This window comes from Callorhinchus milii, unplaced genomic scaffold (assembly GCF_018977255.1).
Source record: "Callorhinchus milii isolate IMCB2004 unplaced genomic scaffold, IMCB_Cmil_1.0 Scaffold16, whole genome shotgun sequence".
Lineage (NCBI taxonomy): Eukaryota > Metazoa > Chordata > Chondrichthyes > Chimaeriformes > Callorhinchidae > Callorhinchus > Callorhinchus milii.
The window spans coordinates 11,229,670-11,257,196 of NW_024704757.1; the positions used below are offsets into that span (position 1 = coordinate 11,229,670).

General features: G+C 40.3%; 4 protein-coding genes across 10 annotated transcripts in view; 2 read left to right on the forward strand and 2 right to left on the reverse strand.

Annotated features, from left to right (window-relative positions):
• Positions 1–6,118, forward strand: part of dnah3 (dynein axonemal heavy chain 3) — a 48,024-nt gene extending 41,906 nt beyond the window's left edge. Inside the window, exons 53-60 of the mRNA XM_042341172.1 lie at positions 438–682; positions 1,307–1,423; positions 1,570–1,727; positions 2,340–2,507; positions 3,240–3,382; positions 4,437–4,641; positions 4,732–4,869; positions 5,506–6,118. Coding sequence (XP_042197106.1) covers positions 438–682; positions 1,307–1,423; positions 1,570–1,727; positions 2,340–2,507; positions 3,240–3,382; positions 4,437–4,641; positions 4,732–4,869; positions 5,506–5,859 — 1,528 coding nt within the window. The 3' untranslated portion in view covers positions 5,860–6,118. The remainder of the gene's footprint in view (positions 1–437; positions 683–1,306; positions 1,424–1,569; positions 1,728–2,339; positions 2,508–3,239; positions 3,383–4,436; positions 4,642–4,731; positions 4,870–5,505) is intronic.
• A 609-nt stretch (positions 6,119–6,727) lies between these two features.
• On the reverse strand, positions 6,728–12,007 carry LOC103178767 (LYR motif-containing protein 1). 3 transcript variants are annotated; one of them, XM_042341139.1, is made up of 5 exons: positions 11,843–12,007; positions 9,266–9,433; positions 8,417–8,477; positions 8,285–8,316; positions 6,728–7,675 (listed from the first exon to the last, which is right to left on the reverse strand). In XM_042341139.1, the coding sequence occupies exons 2-5, from the start codon at positions 9,422–9,424 to the stop codon at positions 7,562–7,564; spliced, it is 366 nt and encodes a 121-aa protein (XP_042197073.1). In that variant the 5' UTR covers positions 9,425–9,433; positions 11,843–12,007; the 3' UTR covers positions 6,728–7,561. The 3 variants fall into 3 exon arrangements, with proteins under 3 accessions (XP_042197073.1, XP_042197071.1, XP_042197072.1); XM_042341137.1 differs by lacking the exon at positions 11,843–12,007 and adding an exon at positions 10,750–10,919; XM_042341138.1 differs by lacking the exon at positions 11,843–12,007 and adding an exon at positions 10,845–10,903.
• Positions 11,310–22,480, forward strand: dcun1d3 (defective in cullin neddylation 1 domain containing 3). 3 transcript variants are annotated; one of them, XM_042341136.1, is made up of 6 exons: positions 11,310–11,382; positions 13,855–13,952; positions 15,486–15,569; positions 17,313–17,347; positions 18,046–18,575; positions 20,085–22,480. In XM_042341136.1, the coding sequence occupies exons 5-6, from the start codon at positions 18,139–18,141 to the stop codon at positions 20,590–20,592; spliced, it is 945 nt and encodes a 314-aa protein (XP_042197070.1). In that variant the 5' UTR covers positions 11,310–11,382; positions 13,855–13,952; positions 15,486–15,569; positions 17,313–17,347; positions 18,046–18,138; the 3' UTR covers positions 20,593–22,480. The 3 variants fall into 3 exon arrangements, with proteins under 3 accessions (XP_042197070.1, XP_042197068.1, XP_042197069.1); XM_042341134.1 differs by lacking the exon at positions 13,855–13,952; XM_042341135.1 differs by lacking the exons at positions 13,855–13,952; positions 15,486–15,569; positions 17,313–17,347.
• Positions 22,481–22,744: 264 nt separating this feature from the next.
• mrtfba (myocardin related transcription factor Ba) overlaps positions 22,745–27,527 on the reverse strand; it is a 39,354-nt gene continuing 34,571 nt past the window's right edge. For all 3 annotated transcript variants that reach the window (XM_007893691.2, XM_007893692.2, XM_007893693.2), the window contains one exon: positions 22,745–26,799. In XM_007893691.2, the coding sequence (XP_007891882.1) occupies positions 26,261–26,799 (539 nt within the window). In that variant the 3' untranslated portion in view covers positions 22,745–26,260. The remainder of the gene's footprint in view (positions 26,800–27,527) is intronic.

Sequence of the window (27,527 nt, forward strand, 5' to 3'; positions counted from 1 at the left end):
CTGATCTCTTTCTGATCAGGTAGTTCTGATACGGTAGAAGTTAATGGTGATTGCAATATATTAATCCAACAATATGCAGATTCATTCTTTGTTTTGATAAGTATTTATAGCCCCAGATCTGTCAGTTCTTCAGACATGCTCAATAATCAGATGTGTTAATTGGTACTTCTACCATTGAGTTTCGACCTGAAGAATTTTGCCTCATTTGCAGACATTGTTGCCCTCTGTGATAAAGGGGTGGGGGGAGAGGGGTGGCATTAAGTGAGTGGGATATTGGGAGTGAGTTCCAGAAAGCAGGGTTTCAGTGACATCAATTGCCAATGAGTGTTCCATTGGGATGAAGGGGGTGAGAGATGTACAGCTTGACCACTGGCAGGCTGAGGCAACTACTTTATAAAAACGATATATTATTTTGCTGTCAAAACCCGTCTTCCTAGGTTGTGGCTGACGAGTTACCCATCGGATAAGTTTCCTGTCAGCATCCTCCAGAACGGAATAAAGATGACCAACGAACCTCCGAAGGGTCTCAGGGCGAACATGCTCCGTTCATATCTCAATGACCCAATCTCGGACCTTACCTTCTTCAGCAGCTGTGACAAACCAGAAGCCTGGCAAAAGCTTCTCTTCGGGCTTTGTTTCTTTCATGCTCTCGTCCAAGAGAGGAGGAACTTTGGTGCACTCGGTGAGCTTTCAGATGAGATTGTTTCATTTTGTTCCATTATATTATCTACTATTTTTCATATCATATTGTCTACTAGTGTTTATAAACTTTCCCGTAGGAAGAGCATCATAAGTTCTATATATTTTGTGTGGAATTTTGATTTGTAGATCAGAGATCAGAAAAAATACAACAAGCATTTATGTAGCGCCCTTCATGCAGGGTAGCATCTCGGAGCCGGCTGAGCATAAGGGGGCAGGTAGAGGGCTGCTGTGAAAGCGCGTTAAGAGATGTTCAGGGCTGCCAGGGAATGAAGTGACTTGTAGGTGAGTGCGATGATCCGGAAATTGATCCATTTGCAAACGGAGCCAGTGAAGCCAGGCAAGTCGTAGGGTGATGGGGATGCGCAATTTGGTGCAGTTGAGAATACAGGTGGTGGAGTTTTGAATTAATTGGATTTTAGGAATAGTGGCCCTGGGGATTGGCAAGGAAGGGCATTGGAATAATCAAGGTGGGAAGTGACAAATTTATTGATAAGGGATTTGGTTGAGTTGGGTGTTAAAACTAGATGTTGATGTAAATATTTAACTTATTGTTATTTAATGGCTTATTACGATCAATATTTTCATATCTTTGGAATTTCGGCAGGTTGGAATATCCCTTATGAATTTAATGAGTCTGATCTGCGAATAAGCATGAGGCAGATCCAAATGTTTTTGAATGAATATGAAGAAGTACCACTGGATGCTTTAATTTACTTAACAGGTAATGTGGTCACTTTTGACAGCTCAGTTGAAACTGAAGTTTAGGTGATGTTTTCAACCATCTACTCAGTTGAAAACACATTTTGGAAGAAACTACCAATTGCTGTGAATGCTGTGTGTAATTTGTGTGTGTCTTGATTCCTAAAGGTGAATGTAACTATGGTGGCAGAGTGACGGATGATAAAGACAGAGTCTTGCTTTTGTCCCTTCTAACCATTATTTACAACAAAGACATAATAGAAGAAGACCTTTATAAGCTTGCTCCTGGCCCTGAATACTTTGTCCCGCTTCATGGTTCTTATCAGGTAAACTTTCTGTTAAATACTGAAAAAGCACCATCTTACTTTCAAAATCAAAGTGCTGGTCAGCTTGTCCAGCCACTGCAACAAAACACGTCCTGCAATCTTAGTAGCACTTTCTGTAGCTCCAAATCTGTGGTTAAAAATCACGAAATGTGGCTTTGGGCTGTACCTCCCCACCCCCCCCCCACCCGAACGTGAAAGGGGCTATACAAATGTAATTTTGTTGTTGTTGTTTTGCCGATGTTGAAGGAATGTCTTGTCAATGTTGCCTGAAACTGACTTCCAGGAGATAAGTAAGAATGATCTAGTTTCATTCAGTGGCAAATTCTCCAGCCATGGAGATGCATCTCTTTAAAACAATTAAGTGTTCAAGTTCCTGGCCTGGCTAAAATCAGCAGAGTTCCTACAACCAGGAATCAAACATGTGAACTGCATGTCTACACTAGTTTAGTGCCACAGACTGGATGTTACACTAATCCATTAGGTTATCAGATAGCTGGAAAATATTAAACAGATTGTTAAATATCCTTTTTCCTTTCAATTTATTTCACTTATATCTCTAACTCCTTTTTTTGCATATGTATTAAGATTCCTTTGGATTTTTTTNATATACAGTCCTACATTGATCACTTGCGAAACCTACCAGTCATATCTCATCCGGAAGTCTTCGGACTTCATGAAAATGCCGACATCACAAAAGATAACCAGGAGACAAATCAGCTGTTTGAGGGAGTTTTACTAACTCTTCCCAGGCAGGCCGGCGGCGCTGGGAAATCTTCCCAAGTAAGATGCGTACATGTAAAGATGTAAGGTACATGTTTGGGATTGTTTGCGTTTGAGCACTTGTTACTTATGGTGCTGTACAGCCTAAGTAACAGGCCATTGAGTGCAACTAGTCACAAGTTCACAAGAATGGTTTGAACATAAGAATGAGGACCAGGAGTAGGCCATTCGGCCCCTTGAGCCTGCCCCGCCATTCGATAAGATCATGGCTGATCTTCAGACCTAACTCTAATTACCTGCCCTATCCCCATATCCCCTAATCCTTCTGTTTTTTAAAAATCTATCAGTCTCAGCCTTGAAGAGCATCTACAGCCTTCTGGGGTAGTGAATTCCATAAATTCACTACCCTCTGAGTGAAGAAATGTTTCCTCAACTCTGTTCTAAAAGGCTGACCCTTAATTTTCAGACTGTGACCCCTGGTTATAGATTCTCCTACCAGGGGAAACAGACCCTCAGTGTCTACTTTATCAGCCCTTTAAGAATCGTATATGTTTCAATAAGATCCCCCTAAGATCTCTTGGTAGCAGGACACGTGGAATTAACAAGTGGATTGAAGAAGGCCCTTTAGCCCCATCCGCTCTCAACCTTCCAGAACGTTTACCCTACCGCCCCTCTTTGCTTTTTTTGTTTTTCACCTGTTCCCTTTTTNGTGAAACTACATAGTTTATATTGTGAATATCAAACAATCCAATCGAAATCCAGCTTCCCTTGAACATTGTCTAATCATTTCAGGACGCTGTTAGAGATATTGCTGTAGACATCTTGTCTAAACTACCAAATGATTTCAACTTGGAACTGGTGATCAAAAAGTATCCAGTGGTGTATGAGGAATCCATGAACACAGTTCTCAGACAGGAACTTATTCGATTTAACAGGTATGTGTAGTAATTGATCTTTCTGTCTGAAATAAGCCTTCAGAACCCCAAATGTCTGAAACGTAAAGCTGCAATTACCACAACCAAGGCAGTGCTTATTGTTTCCGACTAAAACTTCTGAGCTATTATAGTGCAAATTTCAATTTTGTTGCATTTGATTGTGTAACTGCTTGGACCAGTGCCAAACAGATTGGCTTTTGAATAAAGCCTACTATTTGCTTTTTTTCCCCAGAAAAAAATATTTAATAAGCTATCCCAAAACAAATATTCCAAGAATTTAGTTTTTCAATAACTTTTCTGTCCTCTGGAAAAAATAGTAGGATTAACTCTAGTTCAAAGACCAATACTGTTGGTGAAAAGAAAACTCCCAACAATTTATTTGAGTTGGATCTGATCAGCAATACATAAAGCTGCATTATTCCAACATTTCACAGTAGTGTACCAGCATACTGTGCCTCACTCAGACTGTTCCTTATTCTGAGCTCACATGTAACTCAGTACAATAAACCCAGTGATATCACTTCCAACAGTGAAGACATTAGGAGCAAGATGCCTGATATCAGATTGCACAACTAGTTCTTTAAATAGTATTACAAATGGTCACATTATTATAAACGAATAAGAGTTTCTGAATGGAGCCCAAGTAATGCCACAGCATGGGATACAATGTACTGCTGAAACCATCTCCTATAGGTGATCTTAGTAGCAGGACATGTGGAATTAACAAGTGGATTGATGCAGAATGTCAAGGTGCAGCATTGTGTAATTACTCGTGTTGAGATCATTTGAGATTAAATACAAGCAAGTCTTCTGCGTTAACACTGTAGAAAACAGAGCCGGCAGCCTCGATTATTTCTTTAGTTGGTTCAAATGTTCACATCATAGAATGTGGGACAAACCAGGCGTTAAAATTATAACACTATCATGGACAGATTAAATCTGAAGTAACAATATCTGTTGTGAAGACTTTATGTTAAAATGTTCTGTTATAAAAACCTTTTGGAATGCTGCAGCACTTTCTTCTTTGGAATACACTCTACGCTCTTTCTCCCAGGCTCACCGAAGTTGCACGCACCAGCCTTCTAAACATTGGTAAAGCTATCAAAGGGCTTGTGGTAATGTCTTCTGAACTGGAGAATGTGTTTGAGAGTATGCTGATGGGGAAGGTTCCATCAATGTGGGCAGCCAAGTCCTATCCATCACTCAAACCGCTGGGCAGTTATGTGTCAGACTTACTGCAGAGGTTGCAGATTTTTCAGGTACTGTAGTTTTAAATAAAATAGGGAATATGCATGCAATTATTGAGCTATTTAGTGCAATGCCATTCTAATGATGAAATTTCTATGTAGGACTGGATAGACCATGGACCACCAAATGTATTTTGGATATCTGGATTTTACTTCACTCAGTCTTTCTTGACTGGTGTTTCACAGAATTATGCAAGAAAATACACTATACCTATTGATCATATTGGATTTGAATTTGAGGTAAGAATGATTGCCTACATTTGTTGTCATGGCAGAATGTTTATATATTAAGATGGGTCATTGAACTGAAGTCAAACCGTTGACACATGTATTGAAAATGTTTTAGTGTAACATTGCCTTAACAGGAGCTGAGTGGGAAGAATCCCTGCCCCCAATGACTCATCTGCCCCTCCAAATCCTCCGATGTGCCGGCTGGCTGAACTGTCATCAGCAATACCATGGAGTACTGTGGACTTGCCTGGCTCAGCCTGAGGGTTGACTTGATTCCAACATTCCATTGCCAAGCATGGTCACCTTAGAGCCAGTCTAGCTCCAAGGAGACTCCACTTACCTCTCCCCCCCCGGAGGATAGTCATTAGTTGTCCATTTGACATCTGACAAACACAGGTTTGAGGCCTGGAACGGATAGCAGGTACTAGGAATTCCCTGTGAGCTTCTTGGTGGGCAATAACAACAAATTACATTAATACAACGCTTTTCACATCTGGAGCACTTCCCTAAGGTACTGGACAGTTGAGGATTTGCCCCGAGCAACAGCGTAAAGTGCATGAGAGCACTGCCACCATCTTCCAGCCAAAGATGGAATCCAATGAATTTTCTACTGCTATTGATGTCTAACATTGTTGTGCTTCCTAGGTCATGAAAGAAGAAAATGACATGAATGAAAAAGTAAAAGACGGAGCCTATGTCAAAGGCCTATTTTTGGAAGGAGCTCGCTGGGATAGGGAGAACATGGTTATTGGAGAGTCGCTTCCAAAAATTCTGTACGATAGTTTGCCCATCATCTGGCTGAAACCAGGAAAGAGTTCAGAATTTCTGCATCAAAACATATACTTATGTCCAGTCTACAAAACCAGTGCTCGCAGAGGTACCTTATCCACAACTGGCCACTCAACAAATTATGTACTTTCAATAGAGCTTCCATCAGACAAGCCACAAAGACACTGGGTAAACCGTGGTGTGGCAGTTCTGTGTCAGCTGGATGATTAACAACTCTCTGGAGTCACTGAATTGTGTGTTAAACTTTCAGTAAATATTCAAATATTACTGACCGTGACTATATTGTGAAAACTCACCTTGTTGAGTCTGGAGAGTAAATAAACCTGATTTTATTGAAAAAAAGCATATGTTTTTTTCTCTCACTAATTTACTTATTAATAACAGGCCAGTGTGTCAAAGTTAAATTATGATGAATCTGCACTGGAAAATAAAATATTCAAAAGTATTAAACCTGAAATTATTATTTGTGAGTGAAAGCTGATGAGGGGGGTCTAATTCCCATTATTTTTCAATATGGTTCCTGTTATAAATTCCATCAACCAGCAGGAACCTCTGTTTTGTGGCGTTCCCATGCGTCACCCTGCTGCACTTAAGGTTACCAGAAGGAATCCCTATTTGAATTACGACAGATTAATGCAATATGTATTACTTAATTGGAGGGGGAGAAACAGACTTTTAATGTGTTTCATTTATCCTTGATTGTAAAAGCCATATGTATAAATAACTAATGATTTTTACAACGACAACAACTTGGATTTATATAGCGCCCTCCACGCCGGACGGCATCTCAGAGCGCTTCACAGTAATGGATCCCGGGGCCGATCCAGGGGGAGGCGGAGGAAGGTGACCAAAGGCGCGGTCGAAAAGAAAGGTCTTCAGCAGAGACCTGAAAATAGGAAGAGAGGGGGTGAGGCGAAGGGAGCGGGGAAGGGAGTTCCAGAGCCTCAGAGCATAGTGGCTGAAGGCACGGCCCCCGAGGGTGGAGTGGAGGACTCGGGGGATGAGGAGGAGGCCAGACCCGGAGGAACGAAGGCAACGGGCACTGTTTTGAGGAGAGAGGAGGTCAGAGAGATAGGGGGTTGCAGAGGAGTGGAGGGATTTGAAGACAAGGGTGAGGAATTAAACTATCTCATGGTTTCATCCAATGTTCTAGAGAAGATATTACATTAAGTTGGTTTTGATACCACATAAGAGATATTATAGCCACAGACAAAATTGAATTATTTTTACTTTGGATTACATTTACTTTATTTAAAGGACTGAAATAAATTTGTAAAAGTTGGAAGCAAAGAAATATTTTTTTCCCCATTAGTAAAGCATTGTGGAGTGAGAAGGTTAGAAATTCACATGTGTTTCATTACCCTTCCTGGCTGATTTATTACCATTAGTATTCGAGCAGGGATAATCACTGTGAAAATACAATGCAATACAAAATGACATTTGTACAGCACCTTTCACGTCGGGAGGACAAGATCAATGATATGATAAATGATAGATAATGGATGGTCAATATGTTTATATGAATCCAGTTGGTAAAATTAAAAGGTTGGAAAAAGGGTTTCAAAAGGAGTACTTAAGGAGTACTAACTGACATAGTCATCTGTTGAACCTGGGTGATAGCAGTTTTCTTAAGGTTTGAAGAAATAAGTTACAGCAATAAAACTGAAAGCATGCTTTAAAGTATGTGAATGAGTAAGGTCAAATTTTCATACCTACTTTGGTACAGGCTGGTCCAATAACCGCTACCCATTGCAAACCTTTTTGTTGGCAAATTATGTAGGTTTTTTTTGGCAACAGAAGTCTTCTACAAATTAAGCATAACTCAAACAACTCACCGCTGTCAAATATATTTTAGCACAGTACAACATAAATATTAACACAAGGGGTTACAAATTTCCAACTCAAACCACTGTTATGTCTCCTCTTGGGACTGTAGATACACTGGTTTTGCTATTTTCCGCAGTCTTTCTTGTGTGCGAAGTTTGCGTTCTTTTTTACCACCAAGTCCCATAGGAGGGAGATGCATCTATAAATAATGTAGTGAAGTTAAGGCGCACAATGATTCTTTGCAGCTAGATTTATTTTTAAAAAGTGGTAAATGTCATTTTCTTATGTTTAATAAAATCAATTTTGTGACTGGTATACTTGCATAACTAGAGCTTTGCAAACTATGAAAAGATTTATTTTCATTCCTTTCCTGTCCTTCAATTCTTTTTAATTTCATAGCAGCTCATGTTTCTATTAGCCTTACAGAGTACGTTATCTTTGATACCAATTGTATTTGTTGACCGACTGGCAAAAGATATGAGTTTAAGAGGGACTGGTTTGGCAGAGTGAATTAATATGCTGTCCTTTCATTTCAGGACCTGGACAAAAAATGACCACAAACTGACTGACTAATTACAACTTAGGTTTCAAAATTGGAAATAAAATTCCCATTTATTATATTAGAATCGTAAAGGGTACACAGTGTTCGTATGCCAAAACATAGTTATACATTAAATAATAACACAAGCTGCAGGTAAAAGTTTCTTAATTTAATATTCCAGATCAATATGATGAGAATAAGTACAATCAGGCTTCTCGATTCACAATTAAAAATCTACCTGCTATATTTTGCAATAGTGTAACTTACCGGTCTAGGATAGGGAATTCTATAATGTAATCCTGTAAACAAGAAATCAAAGGTTACACCAGAAATTAGTGATTTTTGTTCTAAAACCTTTGGACTACAGAATTAAAGAACGCTATAATAACTTATTCTTACCCATTTCTATCCTTGCGTGACATTCCTTTATGCATTGTTTGATTTCCTCTAAATCTGTTAACTGAAAAAAAACATTATTTGTAGGTAAAGAAACTCAATCGTATATTGTACATGACTACTACCCAAACACAATGAATTACAATTGTGAACCTCGTGAATAGCTGATCATACAATAAGTACTTGACTTACTGTGATCGCTTGGAATGACAGAGGCTTTGTTTAGAATATGTAGATGTTTAAATGACGGCATTTCCGTTAATGCAACACATAGTCAGCACTGCATCTAAACTATGTTGGTTCAAGTCCTGATGTGGGGACTTGAACCCACAACCTTCTGCACTAATTGAGGTAAGTACATAAGCTAAAGTTTCCAATACTTTATACAAATCTTTACTCCCAGGAAATCAGCTGGGATGATACTTTTAAATAACCCACAGGAACCATTGCTGACTTCTCAATTTAGTAGGACGTTTTCGCAAAATTCTATTAACCCATCATCATAATAATAATAATCCTTGCATTTGATATAGCGCTTTTCATGTTTTCTAGACGTCCCAAAGCGCTTTACAGAATATAGTGTAAAGTGAATTGACTGTATATTTGTGGGCGAACGCGGCAGCCAATTGCGCACAGCAATGTTCCACAAACAGTCATGGATTGAAAATGACCAATTTATTATTGTTTTGTTTTTTGGAGGTATTATTAGGCTCTGTGTGGAGTAAGGAAACTTGCCCAAGGTTTCGCCCTCTGCCTGGAATTGAACTCGGGTCTCTCACTTGCAAAGCGAGTGCTCTAACCACTGAGCTACAGGACTCCACCATAAAGTGAACCTTAAATATCCTAACTCACATCTTTATTTTTTCTAAACAATGCTCTGGCTTCTGTGATGATGTACTGCTTTTCTTTCATAGTTTCATCTGTTAGGCCTGACAGTGACTGCCACGTCCTCGCTATTCTGAAGATTTTGCTATAAAGGCTAAGTGCCTCCCATCTGGTCGCTGCTGTCATCCTGCTGAACTAAGAGGAAAAAAATAAGGAAGGTTGCCACATCCTCTATTAACGAATCACAAATTTCCATTTCATAACAATCAACATCACTTTTTGTTAACAAATCACCTACACCTGCGTTTGGTGCGAAGAGGAAACTTAATATTCACAATAACATTTGAACAAATATTATTTTATTGATACCTCAGTTAGGGTCTGAAGAAATACCACGATTGAGCATTTTTACTGGGGTTCTTTCTTCAAATAATTATTAATACAACAATAATTCGAACTACCATATAATAATCCACGATAATAATCCCTCCAAAACCAAAAACAATAATAAATTGGTCATTTTCAATCTACGATTGTTTGTGGGACATTGCTGTGCGCAATTGGCTGCCGCGTTCGCCCACAAATATACAGTCAATTCACTTTACAGTGTCTTCTGTGAAGCGCTTTGGGACGTCCTCCCGACGTGAAAGGCGCTATATCAAATGCAAGGATTATTATTATTATTATCAATGGATTATGCTGTACGTAATGTTACTGTACATGATGTCTCGTGGCAAGGTTGGAGTGGGTCAGGCGAGAGCGCAGCGAATCTCTGTGGTTGAAATGTTTAGAATAATTGCTTTAAAGGTTGAATTTGTTTTAACAATTATTATTTATGAATTTGTTTCACAGCGAAGCCCACGGGCTGTAAGGATGGAATGTGGCAATGTGGAGCCAGGTCTACCAGGGTTGATCCGGGTGTGCTGTTCAGCAGCTTCACTGCAGGATCCAGGTACTGTGATGTTTAGAGCTGTGAGGCCCACACACAGCACTGCACACCAGCCCGGGAGCACTCGGGAACTGTGTCCTCTACCTCCTTCCTCTCTCCCTCTCTCTCTCTCTTTCTATCACCTTCCTCTCTCTATCTTCCTCCTCTCTACTTCCTTCCTCTTCCTCTCTCTCTCTCTACCCCTTCCTCCTCTCTCTCTTCCAACCTTCTCTCTCTCTTCCTCCTCTCTTCCTCCTTTCTCTCTCTCTTCCTCCTTTCTCTCTCTCTCTTCCTCCTTTCTCTCTTCCTCTTTTCTCTCTCTTCCTCCTCTCTCTCTCTTCCTCCTTTCTCTCTCGCTCTCTACCTCCTTCCCCCTCTCTTCCTCCCCCTCTCTCTCTCTACCCCCTCCCTCCCTCTCTCTCCCTCTTCCTCCCCTCTCTCTCTCTCTCTCTCTACCTCCTTCCTCCCTCTCTCTACCCGCCGGTGGGGCTTTCTCTTGCTGTGTGGTGGTGGTGACGGTGGTGACGACGGAGAACAGGCCGCAGAGTCACAGAGCGCTCCGGTTGACTTTCGGTTGACTCACATTTTTGTCCCGGATAAGATTCCAAACAAAACTTTTCCGACTCGGGGCGGGGGAGGAGAGGAGAGGAGGTGAAATATAGGGTAACGAGTTAATACCACATCACATCACATCACACCCTCCGCAGTCGGTGAAGCGACCGGACGACAGCACTGCGAGCTTCCGGTTACTGCGCGTGCGCCGGAAAGCAGTTGGTGTGGGGGGGGGGGAGAAGCGGCTCTGCGCACGCGCCCTGCTCTGCGCACGCGCTGTTCTGCCGCGCGCGCCGCCTTCAAAATCCTGACCGTTTGTTTCGCTTTCATTTCCTGCGCGGGGCGGGGAGGGGCGGGGCAAAGCGTGAGGGAGGGGGAGGAGTCAGGCGGGAGGGAGGGGGAGGAGTCAGGCGGGAGGGAGGGGGAGGAGTCAGGCGGGAGGAAGAGAGAAACCAACGCTGCTGCTGCTGCTGAGGGTGGTGGTGGTCCCTTTCCCCTCCCCCCCCCCACCAACCAACCAACCACCCACCCACCCTTGCGCTCCACGTCACTGACGTTTGACCGCAAGGTTTGATGACGTACTGCACAAGGCAGAAACTGCTGCCCGGCGCAGTAGGAAGTGATGAGGGGCAAATTTTTGTCTCCTTGTGTTATCCGCGGAACGGTGAGTCCCCCCCCCACCCCCTCCCCTCCCCACCCCCCCACCTCCCCTCCCCCGCCAACCTCCCCACCGTGCAGCCCCCGCCCGCCCCGAGCCCCGAGCCGCCCGCGCCGAGCCCCGGTTTGCTTCAGCGACTGCTCGACGTGAAGGGCCTCGGGAGGGAGGAGGAGGTGGGGGGGGGGTGTTGGGTCTGGGACGGGACGGGACGGGGGGAGGGGAGAGTCAGCGTTTTTATTTTTTTTCTAACCCCCCCACATTGTTTTGAAGGTGTTGTGGGGAGGCCTGGCGCAGGCCCCGCTCTGCCGAGGGAGGAGGGGGTGGTTTGCGAAGGGGAAAGCCGCACCGTCTCTCTCTCTCTCTCTCCCCCCTCCCCCCACACACCTCACACCACCCCACTCCCCTCAGTACAATTAAAATCCCCCCCCCCCCCCCCCCCCCCCCACACTCTCACACACTCACACACCTGCACTAACGGGTTCACTCCTCTTCTGGCCAAATGTGCAGTCGCTGTAACTCGTTCCGAGACCCCTGTCACTTCCTCCTCAGGTTTTTATTTTATTTTCATTTTGTTTTCTGTTGTTTTTGCTGAGAGCTGAAGGCGACGGTAACAGTTTCATTATCCACTGGAAGAATAGCAAAGCCGATTGTCAAGTCAGTATGAGCTCCCACATTCCCTTCCCTTCCTCCCTCCCTCCCTCCAGGAGTCTGAATTAACTCGACTGAATTAAACAACTTTGTTTGTTATCCACATGTTCAGGTTTGGACGTTTAAAGATTCAGTGAAACTGTTTTTTTTNAATATAAAAAAAGAGAGAAGGGAGTTTCTCTCCCGTGTCTCGGCCAACAATTCCACCCCCCACCCCCAGACAAGATTGATCATTCACTTCATGGCTTTTTGTGGGACATTGCAGTGGGCAATTTGACTACTGTGTTTGCCTACAAAATATACAGTCACTACATTTCACAGTAAATCCTGTAAAGTGTTTTGAGGTGTCTGTCCTCCTGACATGAAAGGATGATATATCAATTGCAAGGATTATATATGGCCTACTTTTACATAGCATCTAATCTGGCCTTTTGCTGCTTACTGTAATAACATTCAGGTCTTGAATGGTAATGTTCTTCTCTTATAATATAACATTATCTGTTTGCTGTTGAATGGAGGAAACTGATGCCAGTAATACAAACTGTACTAATGTTTGACAATACTCGGAATCTCATATTGATAACTGGCAATACTTGGAATTGCATATCGGGCTTTTGGTGAATAAGTATAAAAATCACTTCTTTAAATTTTGAAATTGTACAGTAATGTGAAGTAATTTAAATAAATCTACTTCCTTAATTTATTACTATTAGTTCCTGCTGCTGCTATTGCTGCCCTATTCTTCAGGATAGAGTATACTGGAGAAAGAAATTATGTTGGAGAACAATTTAATTTCAGCTTTTGTAAACAGTTTGTACTCGGGCTGACTGAATTGTTCTTTCTGAATCTGCTTTCTTCAGCTTAGCATTTGGAATGCAAATGTAGTACATGTAGGATACACCTAATTTTGCTTTAAAATCAAAACATCTCTTCATATTGAAACATTTACAAGGACCTAATCTATCTTCTGAAATTGATAATGTGGTTATCTGTGCCTGCACCTATTTAAAATCAGTGTTTGGCATTGATGAGAGGCACTTATATAGCCTTTCATGGTATACATTGCGGGTCGATATGCTATGCAGTACAATTTATATTTATATAGCAACGTTTATGTTGGGAGATTATCTCAAATGCTTAACACTGTTGACTGGGCATCTGAACTGGGGGTGGAAGCTGAAGGGGTTGAGAAGAAGGGGAAAGATGACTCAAAGCACAGTCAGAGTTGTTGTGGTTGTTGTTGTAAAGTGTCCCAGATTGTTCAAAAATCCTTAATGTGCTGGGATACAACTGCTGTATTGGCACTATACATAGAGAAACTAAATCAAAACTTGTGATTTTCTTGTGAACTTATGATTCACCAAAGGTTGATTTGAATCCTGATTTGAATGATACTAGTGTTTTGTTTAAGTTGATTCCAAAAATAAGCAAAGCCTTACTGGGATGGACTGGTATATTCCCCTTCTCAGGTATGCTACCTGGAAGGCACATCAAAGCAATGAATTGACTGCTTTAGTGGAGCTGTCCTGAAGCTGGACTGCCGTATCTTGCTTCCTAATCAATGGATGCATAAAGCTACCCCAGCGATGTGTTTGTAAAAGAAGTACCACAAGTTTAAAATTGAACTCAAAAGTCCCATGAGGTATGAATGAGTAACTGAAGGTCTGTACGCTTTAAAATCGCTTTAGCTGCTTTTCCCCCCTGCCCTCCCCACCTTCCCTGATCCGGAGCCCCAGCTCAGGTCTGAAACACTTATTGTCCGGCGCGTTGGGACGTCCTCCCGACGAAAGGCGCTATACAAATGTAATTTTGTTGTTGTTGTTGTTGAAGGTCTCAGTTCTGAATTGGATACTTTCAGCTGGGTGGCAGAAGAGGTGCTATAATTGACCTCGGCGTCCTTTGTTGGGACTCCTGCTGGAGGTTTACATGTGAGAACAATAGATTTTAGTTCAGCTGCAATGCCCTTTTTAATTGTATAGCTTGTTGCACACACTTTCAATGCTTGCATATGAATAACGGACTCCTGGGTGAGATTTTAGGGGATGACCGGCGGTGGCCTTACAACCATATGGCAGAATTAAAAAGGAGTCAAATGCCTTCATGAGGGAGAAGGGAATCGAGGAATATGGGAGCAGGGGATTGGGGTAGGGGGAGAAGGAGGAGGCTCATGTGGAGTACAATCATGGGATTTTCCCCTGCCCTAGAGACTGCTTAAAGCTGTATAACACCTTCAGGAGGGGAGAAAAATAAATTTGAATAAACAGCTAAAATCTAAACGATCTATTCTTCAGCAGATAACTGGTGGCATGGTGAATTGAAAAACTGTCTGTTCACTTCTGGGATTACTATTTGAATACAGTTTAGATTGAATGTGGTGCAAGGTCCTTTTGTGAAATAAATTCAGCTGCTTTCAGTCCGACCCTTATTGCCCAAAGGTTTCCGGCTTCACAGTATAGAATCCCCTTAATTGAACATTAATTAGCAACTTCCTGATGAGCTGCACAAAAGTGCAGGCAGTGAGAGACACTCAATGCGGGGGGGGGGCAGGGTGGAGGAGAGGAAGCGGTGGGGAGTGCAATAAATGCTCTTAGAAAGGATGCATTTTACCCACAAAATATACAGTCAATTCACGTTACACTATACTCTGTGAAGCGCTTTGAGACGTCGCAACGATGTGATAAGGCGCTGTATCAAATGCAAGGATTATTATTATTATGGTTCTAAGTTGGTGGCCTGAAGAGATCTCTTGTTAGCCGAGACAAATAGCAGGAGCTTTTCTCTGTAACTCTGCTGTATGTGACGTGAGAATGCTCAGCCCTAATGGCACTAATTGCACCTTGCATGAAGCATGTCTTGTGGGATGAAGTGTTACACCAGCGATGGATGGAGAGGCATATTATCATATGCTTTGCACTACTGAGTACCCGAGTAGCCATGTGGCATTATATTTACAAGTGACCTTGCAATAAATTAGGTGCCTTATTATCTGTTAGCCCCCCCACCTGTTTTGTCGTACTGCAAAGTAGTTCACTCAAAAACTATATATAGAGAAGTAAAACTATGAGATGCTCCTCCTTGTGAGCTATCTGTTGCTATGAATTTCCTCATTGAAAGTGCTGTGATTATTAAACCACTAAGTTGCTGGAAACTAGAAGTAACTAGGGTTGCAGCAACACTGGTTGAATTGCTTCAGGCAAATCTGCTTCTTTTCCCAGATTGTGTGCATTTCTGCACCTTCACCAAATGTTCTTTTAGATGAAGATTGGAGACATTAAACCTGATTTGTATTGAAGAATCTTCCTCTGTTTTGTACCATTAGGACCATTATTGTCCTATCTACGACGTATGAAAGATTTGATTTAACTTTGATTTGAAAATGACAAGCTTGCTTGTTCTGTTTTAACTTCAGATTGTACAGATAAATAACATTTATAAAATGTTGGGTTTCTTCATTTTTGCAGCTTTACATGTGCAAATCCCCTCACTCTGCATATGCAGCAAACGCTATGCTACAGAGATCACCTGTAACTCCCTACACTTGCTTTGTAAGTACAACGGGGTCGTTTTTGTAATTGCCTCCCGAGGCTCGACATTTAAGATGAATAATTTTTTTTAAAAAAATGTGTGTTGTGGTCTAGCTCACAGTGTAAAGTTAATTGTCTATTTCCTTATTTTCACGGATGCCTCACTCAAGTGATTGATAGCAATTAATAATAACAATAGAAATCCTTGCATTTGAAATAGCGCCTTATCATGTCGTTGAGACATCTCAGAGCGCTTAACAATGTATATTGTAAAGTGAATTGACTGTATTTTGTTGGTGAAACGCAGCAGCCAATTGCACATGGATAGCAGTGTTCCACAAACCGTCATAGAGTGAATGGCCAAGTAGGCTTCTCTCCCTCTCTGAAAACCTGAACAGCGAGACTTTCTCCCTATTCAATAGTGAGGGAATTACCTCCTGAATAGAGGGAAAGACTTCCTTGTAAGGCTTTGTAAATTTGACATTACAGGCCAACCAACATTCTTTTCTCTGGTAGTGTTTTTTTTACAGAAACTTGCTTAACACCATTACCGTGCGTTTTATTGTGCTGTTTATTAGTTACTAGTGCTGTCTACACAAAGCGCTGGTTTTGTGACTTATTTCTTTGGAGAGTTAATTCTACAGGAGTGAGGCCTGCAAACATGAGCTCTGCCTTGTGCTCTTCCGCTCAAATTGATGCTGATGTATGCTTGTGCACTGGCAATAACGTGCACTGTAAGTTCGGTGATCTTATCAAACTGATCCGGAATAACAGCTTCTGTTTTACTGTTGGAGTATATAATAGGTTCTTTGTGTTGGCCCAACAAATACACTTTGTGAATTTGTGATACCTCTTTAAGCTTAAATTCAAGTATTTCCTGCTGGAGTTTGGTTTGATGAGAATGAATTGGACTTTCCTTTGGCCAATGTGGTGTAACTAATTCCCGTGTTTTAATGCTGCCAGTTCCCATTTGTATCTTTTCCTCCTTCCCCAGAAATAGTCTCTTTTTATGGTCTTATTTTTCATTCTCCATTGGCTTGTTTTGTTTGGAAAAGAGGGTTGTCCTCCTCAGTTTATTTTCCTTGTGTTTTTGTGTGTGCGACATCAATGTTGCTATTGTGCAGATGGATCCAGATGTCCCCAATTGCTGTGCACAATTGACTGCCGCGTTTCGCTCACAAATATACAGTTGATTCACTTTACAGTATATTCTGTGAAGCGCTTTGAGACATCGAGAAGACGTGAAAAGCGCTATATCAAATGCATATTTTATTATTATTTATTTAAATACGGATGCCTTAAAATTAATTAAAAGCCAAAGTACTGCAGATGCTGGAAACTTGGTATAAACATAGAAGTCGCTGGGAACACGCAGAGTTCAGGCAGCATCCATGGAGAGAGGAAAATGAGCTAACGTTTCAGGTCTATGGGTTCTGACAAAAGGTCATAGATCTGAAACGTTAGCTCAATTTCCTCTCTCTGTGGATGCTGCCTGACCTGCTGCGTGTTCCCAGTGACTTCTGTGTTTATACCTTAAAATGAATTAGTTATTTCAGAACCATTAAATAGTCTATTTTTAGGTGGATTGGCGGGAAGGTGATTCTTGCATAAATACATATCCCAGAGTATGGCGGTATATAAAATGTGTATAATTTACAAAACTTTACGCCACGTCACCTGACTATCAACAGGTTGCTTGACGTTGTAGTTAGTGGTGGTATAAAATAAATTAACATTATGGCTATGTGCAAATTATATTCTCAGGATGAAAGTGGATCATGCCATGCAAGTATTAATTTGTAAGTAAAATCTGCCTATGTTATCGGGGCATCGGGACCAATATCTACCACACTTGTTTTTGGACTTGTAATGCTTTTGACTAAGAGGAAGTGAAACATTGAATCTCAGATCTCAACGGTTCTGGTTTTTTTTCACCCTTCCTCCATTTTGTCACTTGCTGGTGATGCTGAACACCCCGCCAGATGTTTAAAATTTAAATGATTCTTCAAACAAGGGGATGGGCTTGTTTCAAAAACAAAATGTAGCAGAAATTTTAATGTTTGTTTAATGTTCAGATGTCACCCCAATAAAAGAGTGGGATTTTTGCCCTTCGTTGAAATGTTCAAATTAGTTATTAAAATAGAATAATTTTGTTTCTAAGTGTGTTTGTTTTCTCTAGCATATTTGTTAAGAGATGTTTGTACCTTTTTAAACTTGGGGAGGCAAAGCCAAAACATGTACATTTCTAGTGATCCAAGGCTCAACGTTAGTGAATAAGATCAGTCAACAAAACCCTGCCTTGGGGTTTGAACTGACGCATCACTGAAGTCAAATTTGAATTGTTCATCCCTTATATTCACGTGAGTGAATGTTCTGAGGCACACATTGTATTTTTGACTTTTCCCACAGTTCAGTTGTGTGTTTTTTTAATAAAATTGAAGGTAAAAGGAAGAATAGTTGAGATGTATTCATTTTATCAGTTTTTTTTTCCAAATAGCATCCCTGATGGCATGTTGAAGTGTATGGAGCAGCTGGAGCTGAGAGGAAGCTTGACTGGAAGGGGACTGCTCTAGAGCCGCAGTTAAGAAACATGGGCCAGTGTGTCACCAAGTGCAAAAACCCCCCTTCCTCTCTGGGTAGCAAAACTGGAGACAAAGAATCAGGTAGCAAATCGCATGGTAAGAAAAGTGCCGTCCCCAGTGAAGAAATTAACACAATGTGTGGAAAAGCCTCTGGAGACATACTTGTCAACGGAACAAAAAAAACGGATCTTGTATTGGAATCAACTCAGCCACAACTCGCTCACTCTGGAGACAGTAAAAAGGATGAATCTGTTGTAATTCTCAACGAGTTCTCGCTTAAGAGAGCTGAAGAATTCTTTAGCAGGTACAAAGACGCACACGAAGATGCTATACTAGAAGAGGGCATGGAATCGTTTTGCAACGACCTCTCTGTGGATCCGACGGAATTCATAGTGTTAATATTAGCTTGGAAGTTTCAAGCGGCCACCATGTGCAAGTTTACCAGGTAAGGATGTTTGCTCGTTTGAAAATAGTCACTGCTGCTTTTGTTTAGCCATAGTTTTCCTTCTTCTGTAAAACAATACATGTTTCTGATACTGTTCATGATCAATATGTACCATCCTTGTGAAACATAGAGCAGATATGTTCTAAGAAGAAAGAATCGTGGTAAGCCGTCTTTCAATGTCTAGAATTTCTGTTGAATCAGGGAGAGCACATGATTCTCTCTGACTGGATTCTTTCACAGGGCTTGCCATCCAAGCATGCCGAGAAGATGTGCCTGATTTTCCTACCACTGAAAAATCATATGGCAGAAGGTCCAACAACCTGTGCATTAAGGGTGTGTGTTGGACATTGTTGACATATCATGAGCTGTGTGCAACCTTCCTTTGGAGTCGGAGTGAAGTATAACAGACTCCGCTGAATTTCATTGGATTTAATTCATGTGCTCAATGTTCATTCCTAGTATTGGCACCAATGAACTTGTCCTGAAGACATGCTGAGTGCTCATGCAACCCGTGTTCCCTCCATGTAACTCATGGTCTATCTGTGATTGAGAGAGAATTTCAGTAGGGCATCATTGAGTTGAAACTGGTGACTATAGCACTGTAATGCACTGTTGATTGATCACTAGCAAATGATGTTCAATACAGATGCATTCAAATGACTGCATGTAGGAAGTAAAAAGGGGCATTTAAACTCCTTGGACAAGATGGAACTTGTTAAGTTGAAAGAGACCTATGGTTGTTAATTGACCCCATCACTCATGTGAGAACAATGCGAGCTGTCAAACAAGCAAAAGGGACGCTGGGTTGTATTTCAAATGAGTTGAATTCAGATCCCCAAAGTCATGCACCAGCTGTACAATGCTCTGGTTAGGCTGTTCCCAGAGTCATGGGTGCAGTTTCTGGTTGTCACAAAAGTTAAGAAGCTTTTTATTAGAAATGTTTGGAATTGGCAGCACCAGGCTCAGTACAGCTATATCAATGCTAGGGTCAGGCATGGAATGATGAGCTGTTTCATCTCTTCCTAGTATGAGGATTCTTTAGCCATTTGCAGGCCTCTGCCTTTGTCTATTTCAGTACAGACTAACAATTTCCAAATGGGGTTTCTAACAGATCTTGCACTTACCCCAACACCGATAACCTCAGGATTTAACATTAGGTTGTCTATCTCCAATATTGCTTCCCTTCCACCATCCCCCCCCCCCCCCAACTCCCACTGGACCTAGGGGAACCTACCCAATCCCTTGAGTAGAGTCAGGATATTCCATCGTACCAATACTTTTCCTTTCTATCTTCCCACCCATTAAATCTTTACTGAGCTCCAGGCCACAGCAGCTTTCTTTTGATGTTATAATCTCCAAATAGATTTGATTAAGACGAGCTTTTGTGATGCCGACTTACTATGCAAATAGCACTTCAGTCTGACAGCACTTTATACTGTAATTATTCATGCACCGTCCAGTCTGGTTCTATATGTATTGATTATTTTGTTTTTTTGTCCTTTTGAATAGGAAAGAATTTGTGGAGGGATGTAAAGCATTAAATGCAGACAGTATTGAAGGAATCCGCGCCAGATTCCCAAGCCTTATGAATGAAGCCAAAGTTGAGGACAAGTTCAAAGATTTGTATCGGTTTACGTTTCAGTTTGGCTTAGACTCTGAGGAAGGTCAGCGATCACTACGAAGAGAAATAGCTGTTGCTCTTTGGAAACTCGTGTTCACACAGAACATACCTTCAATATTGGACCAGTGGCTGATCTTTCTAAGTGATAATCCATCTGGAGTAAAGGGAGTCTCTCGAGATACATGGAACATGTTCTTAAATTTTACTCAGGCGATAGGCCCTGATCTTAGCAACTACAGTGAGGATGAGGCTTGGCCGAGTCTGTTTGACACTTTTGTAGAGTGGGAAATGGAACGAAGAAGAAGAGAAGGGTTGGCTGACCAGACACCGCATATACATAAAGAATCTGCAAATGTGGAAATGTTAGGACTGATTGCAACAGACTACGAGTCATAGATAATGAGTAGTGAGCAATAACTCTGAATATGACAGCAGATGTAGTTTTCTGCTCATCACCACCCTCAATTGCCTTGTTGCTGAAAGGGCTCCAAGATGCTGTAATAAATTTTAGGCACTTTTTAAGCAATTGGGTAAATACCTTTTTAAATGCTTGTTCATGAAGTATGCAGTAATTCACTCGATGCCCTAGTAAAAAAAAAGCAGCATTGGTTTCAGCCTTTGAATACTACCAATATGAAGTAGTCTCAATTATTACAAAGATTGTCTGCTTATGAAATACGGTGTTGCTCAGTTCTTTGGTTTAAAAGATGAATGGTGGCCAGAGATCGCTTTGGCAAGTATAGGGAGCTCTTCGTTTCTGTGCTGCAGCAAGCAGTGCAAATGGTTTGTATAGAAATGTAATAACAGTATTAAGCATTTACCAGTTTACTGATAAGGAATTAAAAGAAACGTTGCTCTTATTGCGATATTGAAAATGTAAGGCTTTTGTCAGTTGTTCAAGTGGCTCTGCAGTCTAACATTGCTGGCAGTTGTATAAGCACTCTACTGTATATCTATACAGGGTTTGCAGTACATACACAGTTGAAATTGGGCTCATCTCTGCGGTGTTTCTTTTGTGTGTGCACCAATGAACATGTAGGTTGTTCTGAGTTGTTCCAATAAAGTCATGGTGATCAGGATCTCTGTTCAAAAATGGCAGTTTTTCAGGTCATTGAGTCTGTGATGCATTGTTATAATTTAGACTTCATTACTGGTGCATAATAATTCATGATTACATCCACCACTACAGGTTTTAAAAAACAAATGTGCATTTTATGTCCACTGGACTTGCAACATGAATGCTAGAATGGAAGGTCTTGCCTCCATTCCTGGCATTAAGTCTACGCCTTAGCATCTCTCTGGAGGGAACACCATAACTACCTTGATGTTGCTGTAGACCATGGTGGCTCACAAAGCTCATTGCACTATTTTCAGAGTCTTGGCACAGGTTTAAAACCAAGAGTATTTAAGAAGCAATAGGCAGCAGGGCTTAAAGGAATGGGATCAGTTCTGCAAATACTGTTTTGCCTTAACTAAAGTCAATTAATTTTTTTTCCTTCAATTTAATATTGAACTACAGCTTTCTTTTATCTGATGATGGTTGCCATTCTTTCAGTGTCCATTGTCCATTCGATGGTTTGTCTTTCAAAGTTTAAAAATGTCCGCTTTTCTGTATAAATTCATTTATTCCGAGCGATGTGTAAAGTCTACTTGTACCCTTACATGATATCACTTACATTTGCAGTTTTGCAACATATTTGTTGAATGTGTTCATCTGTTGGGTGTATCTTTTTGATCTTTACAAATGCTTTGAATGAAAGGTTTCTAACTTAAATTGGTAATTTTTTTCAAATTAAATTTAATTCTGGTCTTGGCTGAACTGCCATTTTGATCGTGGATTATAAATTCATTCTTACCGTTTACAAAGAGAATCAGCATCTCTGATTTTCTGTAGCAGGAATACTAAATTCTTAAAACTCATGGTCTGTCCATTTAGCTTGAGCTACGTGTATATTTTATAGAATACGTTTTTTGGTGCTTTTGACTTCTGGGCTGCACTTTGTAGTCTCTGGGGTTGTGAATCTTTGGTTTATTTAGAATGAAAGGTCTCAACTATTTTCTGTACTTCTGAAATTTACTGTCTCACTTTAAATCACTTAGGTAACTTACTAAAAACTTTTTGCTACACTGTGTTTCTACAAACAGTTTGGTTACCATTGACTGTACATTTTATGTATTCAGATATTGTACAAATGAATTTATTTAAAGTTGAAATGCTTTGTATGTTTTATGTACTGATTATTTTCCAATTAAAATGGGTCTTGCAGCCTGAGCAGTAACTTTATTTTTGAATGATTTACTTTTTGCTTATTGATTTTAAAATCAATTGGAGTAACGTTAATTACTCTGTCTTAATTGGGCCTTATTCTAAAATGTTAAGTGATGAGTTGATAAATTATACAGGCAGAAAGTGCAAATCATGTTTTTCACCTCCATGACGTTCAGTACCTAAAGTGCGAGGTGCTTTAAATTCTTCTGTGCATTTTTATGTGCACAAAATAATCAGACGCAAGAATAAAAATATTCAAAGTAAAATTAAAACTCTGAATCACAGGACATTTGTTTTATTCATTCACAACAGTAATGCAAAATTGCCAATATGACTTCCATCAGTAGCTACAACACTGCAACTAATTTACAAAACTTTGCAGGTACACATATAAAAATATGCATATATATATATACAATGTGCAAACATATGGCATTCAAACAAGATATGGAATTTATCTCATGGGTGCAAACAGTATACAAAGGCATTCATGGTTCAATTGAAACACATTACATTCTTTAGGGACCTCCCAATGGCCCAAATGGTTATATGAATCATCTAGTAAAATGTACAACTCCCAACTTTGGAGTGATGCTAAGACATTGTGGCTATGAACATAAAATCACTTTACACAAAATAGCATGCCTACCATATAAGCAGTAACTATCTAAAATAAGTGGCTATGAAACAACAGTAAAATGTATTTTTTCTTCAAACAACAATGAATGTTACTGACACTACATTCAATCTTGCCATTTCTTGGCCGTATAAAGTTTTCAGGCAGCAGTAACATTCATATGGTAAAATGACATTTCCTTTTTAAAATTATTTTTCATAATTATGATAGATAAAGTTCACACCAATTTCCACTTGGGAATGTACTTCAGCACAATTAACCACAAAGAAATCTGTGTTCACAATAGCTTCCACATGAGAACAAAATCCAATACACTTCCAGCATTTATTTGACATTTAATAATTACAGTATATTGGTATTTGGGTCGTCTAAGAATATCAGACTAAGATTTAATCCTGTAATATCCCTTGTTTGCCAAATAATTGGCTTACTTTGCCCTTTTAAACCTTGAGACAGTAAAAACTAAATCTATTCTGATCAGGTTGCCTTGTATCACATTTAACTGATAACCAATCAATAGCTATAAAATATATTCTGGCACAAGAACGTAACATTCATTTATGTTTCTTTGGCAAAGTCCGTTTGATATTTTGAAAACTAAGATTGCACTTAAATGTTTTTCATAAATTCCATACACTTCAAGGAGATACAGTTAAACCCAATGTCCTAACACGCTGTTTGTCATTTAGAAACCCGATGTCCTAACACCCTTTATGTCTCTGCTTACATTCTATGTTTATATAATACTTATTTGGGCTGATTTATATTGTACTCCTAATTAAGAAGCTGGTCACATTGTGTCTGATAAAAAGTACTCAAACAGAATCTTCCCCCGAAGGAACACATGGTTTAGCCACTGCTGGGAGTGAAACTGAGCCATACAGATCTTGTAGGTCTGATTTCATCCCTAGTTTGTACTGAGGTAGCTGAGCCCGAGCAGCAGTTTGATCATAAGGTCCCTTTGTGGTCGGTGAACAAAATAATTTTCTAGGATTGATGCCATCAACATGGATTTACCTCGTCTTGTGTGAATGTTGGGGGGAGGGGGGAGGGGGTGCAAGGGCCTTCTTGATGGTCCTGAGGGCTTTGCGGCCCACGGGCCACATTGTGGCAGCTATTCAAGGCTAATGTTTCCTTATGAATTAGTGTTCTTTTGACAGGAAGTTCTGTGAATGTAAAACATTTGGCCTTTAGGCTGCTCTGCTACTTGGTTTGCCTTATACAGCTCTAGATTTCCATACTCAACCACATAAACGACAATAAAAGGTTCAATATCCTAATTGTAAAACGTAATTACACTGCAAACAAGAAACAGGTTTTATGAAACAAATGGGTCAACTGTTGGAATTCCCGATGCCAAACACTCTAAACTTAATATATCAAGACCATAACAATCTGATTTTCTTTTACTGTGGGCTGGACTGATCAATTAAAGCAACCTCACATACTCCCAAATGCTCCTCACATGCTCTCTGAATACAAATCTTTAACCCTGGAAAGTGCCACAATTAAAACAGCAGGAAAGATAAATTATATGAATCAGATTATATGTTCATGCTGATTTACTTACTTTCACGATTGCATGTCGATTCCTGATCTGTTAAAGGCAACGGTTTAATTTCCATTTACAAATGTAATTAAAGGCTTCACACTGTATGTGAATATTTACGAATTCAGAGTTAGGCTTTGAGTAAGTTAACATTCCATACCCCTCAAATCAGCACTTGTGAAATATAGACAATCCTTCATTATTCTGCTAACGCCTTCTGAAACCCGAAACTCTCCTATAGTTTTCCAAAAAATTATAGTTTTTGTTTAATTAAAGATCCTTTGGCTAACATCATTAATAACATGACTGCAGTGCATGGCAAAGCGTGAGGTGTTTGGGCACATGGTGCATCATTGATTCAATGTGATGTCATGTGCCAATTTGTGTCATGTCCTGGTAAACAAATGAAAAGGTTTTCTCCAACACTTTTTTAAGAAGTAATCCTCTCTTTAAAGTCGAGGGTAACCAATTCAAACAATGCAATCTAATTTGGTTTATGATTAAAGAATATATCCATTTCAGCCTGACCTAATCGTTCTTGGTTTTGTTTAGGAATGAACTCCACAAATACTCAATGGGTTCAGATTGTCAAAATATGCTAAGAGTTACTGAATCGTTTCCTGGGTCTCTTGTAGGATCACATTAACATTTATCCATAAAAAGGCACTGAATCCCATTTGGAATTCTCTAATCATTATTACAACCTAACTTCCTTTCTGAAATTCACTAAACATGATTGGTGCGAGTGTCAAGCCTCTTGTCCATTTCTGTACACTGAAAGCAGTTGATTGTGAACAAGAGTACTTGTTGGGAAAATTATATTACAGACTAAACAACCAATACTTCAATATAGGTTAGCAATTACAACATCAAAGAGTTAATTGAAACAAAAGACATATAGTACTCACACAGCTTTACAGAATTACCCAAGTTACAGTACATAAAATATTGTAATGTGCCACTAACCACAGGTTCAGTATTCCTGGTCCTGGTAAATTTGATGTTTTTGCCTCAATCACAATTCCCATTTCTAATTAAATGGGTTCAAACACCACACACAGAAAACATTGAAAGAAAATGTAGGTTCCCAAGATAGGAAAAGAATATGAAGCAGTTCAAAAACATGACTGCATTCAAAATAATGAAACACTTCCGTCCCAGATAAAAGTTCACTGAACCAGGCAGTCCAGTAAATTCTGACAATAATACACTCTGTGTTTGGCTCAGGCCATTCACAGGAAAACTCTCTTGCATTGAGATCAGAGAAGAAATTTGTTAACGTTTTCCATACTACGTCTATCAGACCAGTAAATGTTCATTAGCTGAATTAGAATTAAAGTTTCCACAAATGTACAAAACCTTACCCGACCTAAACGATGAGATTGTCAGCTTCTCTTAGATTGTGAAAGGAATAAACATATGTACATCCCTTGCTATTGTTTTGCCGCAACCTTTAGCGTCCACTGTGCTGTCCAGAGAGAATGAACTGAACTGGATCTGAGAATCCCATCTTGGTTTGGTGTTCACTACTTCAAAGGACTGACCACTACTGGACATCTGAGCCACTACGCAAATTGATTTTGCTTATGTGCCACTACGCCCGGATATATTAATCCCAATTTAGTTGAAGGTCTTGGCTGTCCAAAAAGTCAGTGGAAAATACGCTCGGAGCAGTACTATTAACAGGAGTAAGTCCTGTGCTAGAACCTGGCATTGTCAGATCCAGCCAGTCCATATTGTCCAAATTAGTGTCTGGAAGGTCCAGGTTCAGGCAGGTACTTTCTGTAGTGAAATGCATATCACAGGTATCCATTGGTGAACGATGTTGATCAAGAATGCTGGATGTATTCAATAGGTCATTTTGGAGGTGCTCTATTAAAGAAAGTGCCTCTGTGCCCTCTTGGGTCACTGTGAGCGGAGAAACATTGGCACCTGATGACAATGGACCATCCAGCAAGGCCTCCAGCTGATCTTCTGAACAAATGGTGAAGTTATTTCCTGGTTCGAGGGATAAAGGAAGAGGTGCCATCTGAACCTGCAGTGGTGGCCGGGACAACACTGTGTTTACTGGCAAGGAGGATATGTTAGCTACGACAGCTCTCATCTTGGTGGCTGGCAATGGCTCCTCTTTAACAATTGGTGAAATCTCTGTTACTCAAAAAAGGTGAAGTTAGTTTCAGAACGACCACAAGAAAAAAACGTTTGTCATTTCGGATAGATCTGATAACTTGGGTAACCGACAAAAGGAAGTGTTTTATGAGATATGAAAACATTACGTGATGAGATCATATCTAGGATTGTCGATTTTCATTACTTTTTAATTTAATCATTTTTATTTTACCTTCTTCTCTCCCCGCCAGCCCATTTGTTCGATTTTTAGCACTCTTTCCAACTACAAGAATGTCACATTTCTGGGTTGTAAGGCTACTGTGGATATGATTTCCTGCTCACTGCACGTGGCTATGTCACGTCCTGTACATCAAATTTTCAAATGGGGGAAACCCAATGAATCCTTGCATTTGATATAGCGCTTTTCATGTCTTGTAGACGTCTCAAATTGCTTCACAGGATGTAGTGTAAAGTGAATTAACTGTATATTTGTGGGCAAAACGCAGCAGCCAATTGCGCTCAGCAGTGTCCCACAAACAGTCGTGGATTGAGTGACCAAATTATTTTTTTTTAAGGATTATTATCCCCGGAAAAACGATCTGCCAATCGACTAACAACCGGGTTCCTACTAACTACTAGGTAAACAGAGGCGTGTGGAGTAAGGAAACTATCTTGTTATATATTAAATATATTTTCTACCCACTAATATGGGAAGGTGGCAAGTCCAATCATATTAAAGGCACAATCTCTCGACGGTGACTTGATCT